Below are 8,593 nucleotides of genomic sequence, written 5' to 3' on the forward strand. Positions count from 1 at the left end.
GGTAAGATAGCGCCACAAGGAAATGGCTTCGTAATGGTCTCGTGGGAAATCAACGCAATACTTAGGCAATGTCATCAACAATGAATAAGCTGATACCAGTCATTACTTTTAAATCTTTATTGTATGAAAATATAGGTGATGTGATCGTCTATTCTATAGTTGTAGTGAATCCTTTTGGTATCGTCATGAAGAGTATTTGTAGGACTATCGTATCGCAATGTATTTCTCTGAAATGATAAAATCGTCAGTTTCAGCTGGTATTTCCCAAGTAATTCAACCAACCTTCAAGAGTGTCCGCCATCTCGGATGAGATTCTCCAAGCTGTGTCCTCTCCAGCGGTCTAGTTAACGATGCCGGCATTCTTGGCCATGCCGTAGAAGATGGTACTCTTGTCGGCGAGCAGCTTTTGCGGATTATCACACTCCGCCACCAGTCCCTTGTCCAGCACCAGCACCCGGTCCGAGTCGATGATGGTGTTGAGGCGATGGGCGATCGTCAGGATCGTACAGTCGGCAAACTCCGAGCGAATTGTTTTCTGAGAAAGGAAAATTGATTAGGAATCATTGACATTAAGATATTATTGAGGTTAGTACCTGAATTAAATCGTCGGTTTCCAGATCGACTGCAGCGGTGGCTTCATCCAGAATCAGCACCTTAGTTTTTCGAAGGATAGCTCGAGCCAAGCAGATCAGCTGTCGTTGTCCTACGGACAAATTCTCTCCATTCTCCGCAATTTCGTGATCCAGACCAGCTGGAAGTCCCTTGACGAAGCTCTTCAAGTGGGACAACTCAAGCGCCTTCCACACCTGATCGTCAGAATAGTCCTTGAACGGATCAACGTTCATGCGGAGATTTCCCGAGAACAGCACCGGATCCTGCGGGATAATCGTGAGACGACTTCTCAGCTGATGCAGTCCCATCTTGGATATGTCCAACCCATCAATGACAATCTCTCCACCAGCGGCTTCCACAATTCTGAACAAACCCAGTGTCAAGCTGGACTTGCCGGCTCCGGTTCTTCCCACGATTCCAATCTTCTCTCCACCCTTAACACTCAACGAGATCCCCCTGATAACCAGGTCCAGCCCTTCCCGGTAGCGAATCTTGTAGTTGTTGAAATCGACATTACCATCAATCGGCCACGCTTTGTCGACCGTTCCAACCTGCCACTCTGCTTCCCTCGGCAGCACCGTGTACTCCTCGAGTCGCTCGACCGCAACGATGTTCGTCTCAACTTCAGCGGTCATCCGTACCAAAAAGCTTAACACGGCCGAAATCTGCAGCGCATACGTGATCGACAGTCCAACCATGGCGGCTCCGATGGTCTCTCGACTCAGCATGGCAAACAAAGCAGCGAAGAACACCACCAGGGCGCCGACAATCTCCAGCCGGATCGCCAGCCATCGGTTCGCGATGATACTCGGGTAGGACATCAGCTGGTTGTAATCGACGCGCTTCTCAGACTCCTGCTTGAAGCGATCTTGCTCGCCGTAGGCGCGGATCGTCGACTGTCCGGTGATGCTTTCGCCAAAGTGGGAATAGATCGGACTCCTGGTGACGGACTCGAGTCGCTTGAGTTGACGCGAGGTAGCGATGTAGAACTTCTGGACTGCGTAGTAAATAAGCATAAACACGGGAACGACCGCCAGAAAGATCGGCGTGGACACAGCAATGACGATGAACACTCCAATTACGTTGAAGAACATCATGAGCCACATACGGATTGATTGGGGCAGCGTGTTGTCCGCTACGTCCACGTCCTTCGAGAAGCGGTTCATGATACGACCTTGCGGGGTTGTGTCGAAGAAGGACATCGGCATGCGCATGGTGCTTTCCAGAAGGTTGTTGTGCATCTTGTTGGCTGCTTTGAGGCATCCGAGGGCTAGTGTAATGGAAGCAATCAGAAGTGCGAACGATTGGACTCCTCCAAGTCCACCGTACACTCCGAGGTACATGTCTCTGACGGAAGGATCCGTCGCTGCTTCCGGATCCTCGGACCAGTTTGTCAACCATACGCTTCCGTATATAGCGGATGCTTGATTTATGATGCTGAAGAAGATTGACCAGAACGCCAGATTCCATCCAATTGCTTTGAAGTACTTGATATACACAGCAAAGTCAACCGCTCCAGTTGCAGACTCTTCCTTCTCGATCAATGTCGCTCCCTTTACCTGCGCTGCCGGAGTCTCCACCTTATTACTATTCCGGGACTCTTGTCTGCTCAACTTCTTCTTGCGCATACTTCCACCACTTCCGTTCGATCCCTTCGACCGTGTTGACATGGCCCGCTGAACCACGTGGCGTGACTGTTCATCTTGCAGCGTTTCTTGAATGATCGCCAACTCCTCGTCTTCTTCGTCCAGCTCTTGAATGTGCTGCGTGAGGAACTCCGAAAAGGCTCCCTTCTGATCCAGCAGCTGCTGGTACGAACCACTCTCGGAGATCTCTCCGTCCTTGATGACGAAAATCTCCTCCACGTGAGGCAGGAAGGAAATACCGTGCGTTACCAACAATCTCGAGCGTCCAACCAACATTCCCTGCGGTCCAATCACCTTCTCAAATATGTGCTTTCCAACGTGGGCGTCAACCGCGCTCAACGGATCGTCAAACAGGTAAATCTCGGCATCAGCATAGACGGCTCTTGCCAGCGCAACGCGCTGCTTCTGTCCTCCCGACAAGTTGATACCCTTCTCGCCGATCTCCGTGCTATCCCCACCCGGTAGCATCTCCAGATCCGGTTTCAACGCACAACACTCGAGCACTTGATCGTACTTCTGAGCATTGAAAGCTCTTCCAAAGAGGATGTTCTCCTTCAGAGTAGCATTCTGAATCCAAGCCTGCTGCGGCACGAACGCGATCGATCCGTCAGTGTTGATCGTTCCCTTGATCTTCTCCATCTCACCGAGCAGCGCCGAAATCAGCGAACTCTTTCCCGTTCCGACACTTCCGACGATTGCTGACAGCTTTCCCTTCGCCAAGGTTAGGTTGATGTTCTTCAGCGTTGGTGTTTCGTCGCCCCAGGAGAAGGTTCCGTCCTTGATAGCGATCGCGTCATCGCTTCGGTTGTGCGTCACGTTGTTCGGGTCGAGCTCTTCACTGTTCATGAACTTGTTGATACGTTGGATCGAAACCCAGGCCTGCATTGCGAACGTGATCATCATCGGGAACATGGCCAGCGGGAAGCGAAGGATGTTGAACAGGGCAAGCGAAACGAAGGCGGTTTGCGGGTCGAGCACGTTGTTCTCGTCGATCAGTACGAAAACTGTGAAGGAGGCGAGGGTTACGAGGAATGGAGCCATGCTCCACACGAAGAACGTCGCCGCTCCGTAGTATGCCATCGATTTGAGAATACCAATTTCGGTTCCACGTGTTTCTACGACGTCCTGCTGGAAGCTGGGCTCCCAAGCGTACAGCTTGAGGACCTTCATACCGCTGAGGATCTCGTTCATCCGTTTGACGCGATCGTCTTTGATCTTCATTTGGGCTACTTGAAGGTCGCGAAGCTTACTAGCAATAAATCCAGTCAGTGGGATCATGATTACCATCACAGCCAACCCGGCAAACACGGCTACGCCGAGGATCTCGTACAGCAAGAAGATGCAAACGGCGATGATGATCGGGGCGGACCACAGAACGTGCAGGTAGGACGTCAACTCGAAGAACCGCTGCGCATCGACCGCCATCAGGTTGACAATTTCACCCACCGTGGTGTCTTTCTTGGCGAAGCTGGAGATTCTCAGTGCCTTTCGGTAGATGGCGCTGATCAAGCCGGTTCGGATGCGGAATCCTACGATGAAGGTCTTTCGGAAGTACTGTCCGTTGAACAGTGCAATCAGCAGCGAGTTGAAGAAGAGCGCGAACGTAATCAGCATTCCGATCCAGAACGGTCCGTCCATTGCGATGTTACCCATCAGTTCCCTAGAAAACAGATCAAAGGTAAGTGATCGAGTTATTGAACTTAAAGATCTTCAACTCACTGCATTAGGTATGGCGAGGCAAACTGAAGTCCCGATATGGCCAGCTGAAGCAGCCCGGCGAACCAGAATGGTCCCCCGTAAGCCTTGACCATGGCCGGCAGCACGGATCCATTGGTCTGCGCGTGCGGTTTGTACGTGGGGTTGACTTTGCCAGCCTTCTTATCGGTGGCCATTTGCTTGCGACGACCATTCTCGACGCTCTCGTACCAGTACTTGTCGAACGGTGGAACCAACTCCCGCGACGTGTCCTCCGGATTAAGGTCGAACATGTCATCGTCGGTAAGCGGCTTACGGAAGCCCGTCCACGTGAACGAGTCAAAGTACATGTAGAGCAGTTTCACGAAGAAACTGGACTTGAGTTCCGGATTCGGGTTTCTCTGTTTTGGGTAGTCACTGTAGCGTGGGGCTTGATCTGGTAGAATCTCCAGCAGGAGAATCAAGCAGATAAACGCGTACTGCAGCGTGAAACTGACAAACTGGTACTCGGCGAAGACGATCGTTTCGCCGGAGCCAATCGGATTGTCCCGAGCTTGATGGAGCTTTGCTTCGGTTCGCATCTGAATAATTCCAAAAAAGGCCTTCAAGAACCAGAAAATGAACACCGTTCCTGAGCTTCGTACTCCATACTTCCGGAAGAAGTAGTACAAGATCATAACGACAATCTGTAACAAAGTTCAAGCAATTTAGTCTAGTAATCTTAGCTTAGCAAAAGATCAACTCACGTAAGCCACAGCATTCAATACCGCAACGACGATCTGCACATCAAACACCCCATTCTGATCGTGATAGTTCACGACCATTCCCAAGTCAATCCAGGACAGCACCATCAACGCACAAGTGATGACAATCTTCGTGATGTTCAGCCAGTTCCATGGAATATCCCGGTACCGGCTGGTTGCGATCCGGTACGCTTCGTACGCGGTGAACACGAACAGGAAGAAGCACGGAACCCACTGGAGAATAACGCGCTGGAAGCAGAAGGTCAGATCGGCGTCTTCGGCGCGCCATGTTAGGGTGTCGTCCTAGAGAAATAAGAAAAGAGATTCGGTCAGTATGATGCATCGATTGCGACAGGTTCTGATAAATAAATTGATAAAATGTGGGGAGAGAGCGGTTGTGATTGTTATCAAAGAAAAACTGACCACCATATTTGGTGGCATGACGATACGGCGGCGTCGCGATGCATGTCATCGTACGACAAGCCTTGGCGGAGGATTAATCGGTATGATTTATTGTTTTTCGTGATTCACTCGGGAAGCGACTAGTCCAGGCAAATACGTCTTTAATAAGATGCCCAAATAAGTTGACATTGAGTTTTAAAATCATAGGCTAAAAAAACTATTTATAGGAAAAATCAATCATATGTGGAAAACATCCAAAAATTTTTGGAGAAAAAATAGGCCGTTTCAAATATTTTCCAAAGTTTTATAACTCTTGGCTACAGGACAAACAAATAAAAGCTATGGATTTATCACTTCGATCAAAAATTTGTTAAATGCATTATTTAACTGTATAGTTGCTTTGCAACATGACTTAAAACTCAGCTCTGACGATTTTTTGCAAAACAAAACACTGAGATTTTGCAAACAAAATCTGTGTTAACAGATTAAAAAAAACACCAACAAAGGATTGTCGCATTAAAATTTTGAAATTTTTTGAAATGATAAATTCTTTCTTCGAATTGTTTGAGACAGTGTTAAACATATGTGGTCAATAGAATCAAAACATTTTTATAAATCAAGTTAAAATTATATGTGTTTCATTTGCTGCTATAAAATTGTATCGTCAATTTTTTGCTCAAGTCTCGCGTGTCACACCTTCTCAAATAATCATAAATTTCAGTCAGTTCATTGATTTGGTATTTCCAAAACCTGACGAAAAAAGTATATAGACAAAAAACGTTACTTAATCCACCTTTAGGTGGTTGGTGCCTTCCTCTCACCCACATGGTTTATGGACGGCCCTTAACGTGATCGCAGCACCTATAAGGTCCTGAAAAAATAAGTTAGGAATAAAAAAAAAAACAAACTGCCTACAGACTTTTTGTCTAGAACACACATACCGCCTTTAACGATAATGACAAAATTTTGTTGGAAAATCCTTATACAAAACTCAAGGAATGTCTTAAGGTTATTTTGGATCGAATGTGGTTAAAATTGATCAAAGCAAAGCTGCAGATATTGCAAACTACTCGAACCAGTTTTTTACTACAGTTAATTGCAAGGTGCGAGCCTTGTTTCATTTTGAACAATTTTTTTTACTAAACTGACAAAAAAAATGTTAAGAAAATCGAAAAAAGCTAATTCACCAAACTTTTAAAGACCTAATTTTCATTCCAAAACATAAACATGTTTGAGACTAATTTCTAGATTTGCGAGCCACTTTGCTTAAAAAATGAGCTGGAAAAAAAATGTAACAAAATAAATGTTTAATTTAAAGACAAATTTTAAGCTTATTTCAAAAAGTTTCATCTTAAACTTGATTTGAAAAACAAAAACACCATTTTCGAATTCCATGAACAATTTTAATGATAAAGCCTACAGAAAAAGTTCTTGAATTCAAATGTAGCGTGTTTATAAATCATTAGCATCAAGTTGAATACATTTAATAGTAAAATGGGAATAAGATGATTTGTACTATAAAATCGCTTTAAATGACAATAAAGTTAGATACAGTCATCCCTCATATCCGGAACAGTTTACAGATCAAACAATGTTCAAAACATCATAGCAAATCGATAATTGAACATAATGATTTGCTTTTACCTTCATGTGAAAGCTGATGTATTGACCGACCGCATTTTTTTACGTTTTATATCAAAGAAAGACCTTTGACCTTTGAAGTCCACAAATTCGGAACACTTTTTTCTTACGGATGTGAACAAAATTTGATTCTCTCCAGGAGTACAGATTTCCTACAAAATAATGACTTCACACACTGGAACCAATGAAACTCAAGCTTAGTAATGTTTTATTAATGGTTTGATAACTTTATTTTGAGAAGATATCTTTTGAATTCAGGTGTTTGACAATTGTAGTAGGCACAATAACATCCCACAATTATGGAACAGGCCATTTGGAGGCAGTGTTTTGCTGCTCTGAATGCTGTTTTTGTTCAAAAAGTACTACTTTTGCTAGTGAAATAGCAAGGAAATGTCCAAATATAGGTCCAAAAAATAGAAAGGTTGCCAGAAAAGATTGACAAATTATCACAAAAGTGTGCCGAATTTGTGAGTGTTCCGATATGTGGGATAAAAATTTAATTAATTTGTCACCAAATCACAAATTTGGGCATTTAAGAGAAATCATTAAAATCAAAATGCAATAAACTTCGATACACCCCAATGTATTCAATTTAATTATAAATGAGATAAATACTTTACTACTCTAGTTTAAATCAAGACAGCAGTTTTTAGAGTTCATAAAACGGTTGAAAATAAAAATCCATGCATGATTTTGTTGCACTAGTCCAACCGAAAGTAAATTAAAGATATCAAAATGTTGTGTCATTACTTTATTTTTTTGTAACTGAAACTTACCCAAAAGGGACCCCCACAAAACTCCTCGAACGTCATTCGTTGCCGCTTGTTAATCCACTTTAATCCAAGTTATTTCGCTTTTCTGGTTGAACAATTCACAGCTTTCCACCGTTTTCGCGACTAAATTCACTCGAACTTCTCAGCACTGTAACTACGACACCATGCGGCCTCTCCGGCTGTCCTCCAACGACTGGCACCTTTATTCCACGAAATCATTCACAAATCAATCACCTCCGGCATGTGATTATATCGTCGATATCAGCACTGAAACTCGCGAAGTCACGGTTCTACGCACCTCGTCTTATCACTTTTCGAGACTGATAAGGATTTTTTTTGTTCGAACGGTAATTCCACTACAATGCGATTATTTTACAACAATTTTCGTTGGGAAGAGGGAAGATCGGTCCACCTAGTTCGGTTACCTTCAATTGACTGAGCTGCGCCAGTGGTTGACCTGTGGGTTAAAATATAACTTGGTGTCGATGATGGTGATGATGACGAGGGAAGATAGTGTTTGTCGATAAGATATGGCCGGACTTGATATGGTTCTAATTCTGTTTGTCACTTATGGAGGGAAAGGAGAACTGTGAAAAAATTATGTTATATTACATCATAAATATGTTGAAATAAAACACACAACTTCAAAACAGGTTTTGAAAAAAATACATAAAATAAATTAAATTTGATTACATTTTTTAACAGTGTCTAATCAAGGCTGTGGATTGGAAAAAGTGTGTGACTTGGTACAAACGAAGTTCGTTGTGGTCCAATTTTCAAGTGGTTCCATTTGAACCACAGGTGGAATTTCCCTCGTGCACACTGGAACAATTGATAGTTTTAAATCTCTTACACTCAACCAGATCGTGATAATGAAAAACTGTTTGATTCACGTGAGTCGAAAATTCGTTGTAAAAACTTGATTCTTTTTTTTCCGTGTCATTGCAATAGTCACACACGTATCAATTTTGGTTGCACTGAATAATTTATAGCTCAGACGATGCAAACTATCAATTTGTAAATTGTTTCTAATTCGATAAAACATTCTTCGTGGGTTGAATGGAACATTCATATCTGAAGG

At 43.9% G+C, this 8,593-nt stretch overlaps 1 protein-coding gene across 1 annotated transcript; it reads right to left on the reverse strand.

Annotated features, from left to right (window-relative positions):
* Window positions 1–102: 102 nt before the first annotated feature.
* On the reverse strand, window positions 103–7,967 carry LOC119766621 (multidrug resistance-associated protein 1-like). The gene is made up of 6 exons (XM_038251628.1): window positions 7,516–7,967; window positions 4,700–4,999; window positions 3,978–4,639; window positions 594–3,918; window positions 283–535; window positions 103–227 (listed from the first exon to the last, which is right to left on the reverse strand). The coding sequence occupies exons 1-5, from the start codon at window positions 7,549–7,551 to the stop codon at window positions 341–343; spliced, it is 4,518 nt and encodes a 1,505-aa protein (XP_038107556.1). The 5' UTR covers window positions 7,552–7,967; the 3' UTR covers window positions 103–227; window positions 283–340.
* Window positions 7,968–8,593: the final 626 nt, after the last annotated feature.

This window comes from Culex quinquefasciatus, chromosome 2 (genome assembly GCF_015732765.1).
Source record: "Culex quinquefasciatus strain JHB chromosome 2, VPISU_Cqui_1.0_pri_paternal, whole genome shotgun sequence".
Lineage (NCBI taxonomy): Eukaryota > Metazoa > Arthropoda > Insecta > Diptera > Culicidae > Culex > Culex quinquefasciatus.

Coding starts and splice junctions, on each gene's coding strand:
- LOC119766621 (XM_038251628.1), bottom strand. CDS start 7,551: ATGACGTTCGAGGAGTTTTGTGGGGGTCCCTTTTGG. Junction 5,000..7,515: donor TTTGTGGGGGTCCCTTTTGG/GTAAGTTTCAGT, acceptor TTATTTCTCTAG/GACGACACCCTAACATGGCG. Junction 536..593: donor AAACCGACGATTTAATTCAG/GTACTAACCTCA, acceptor TTCCTTTCTCAG/AAAACAATTCGCTCGGAGTT.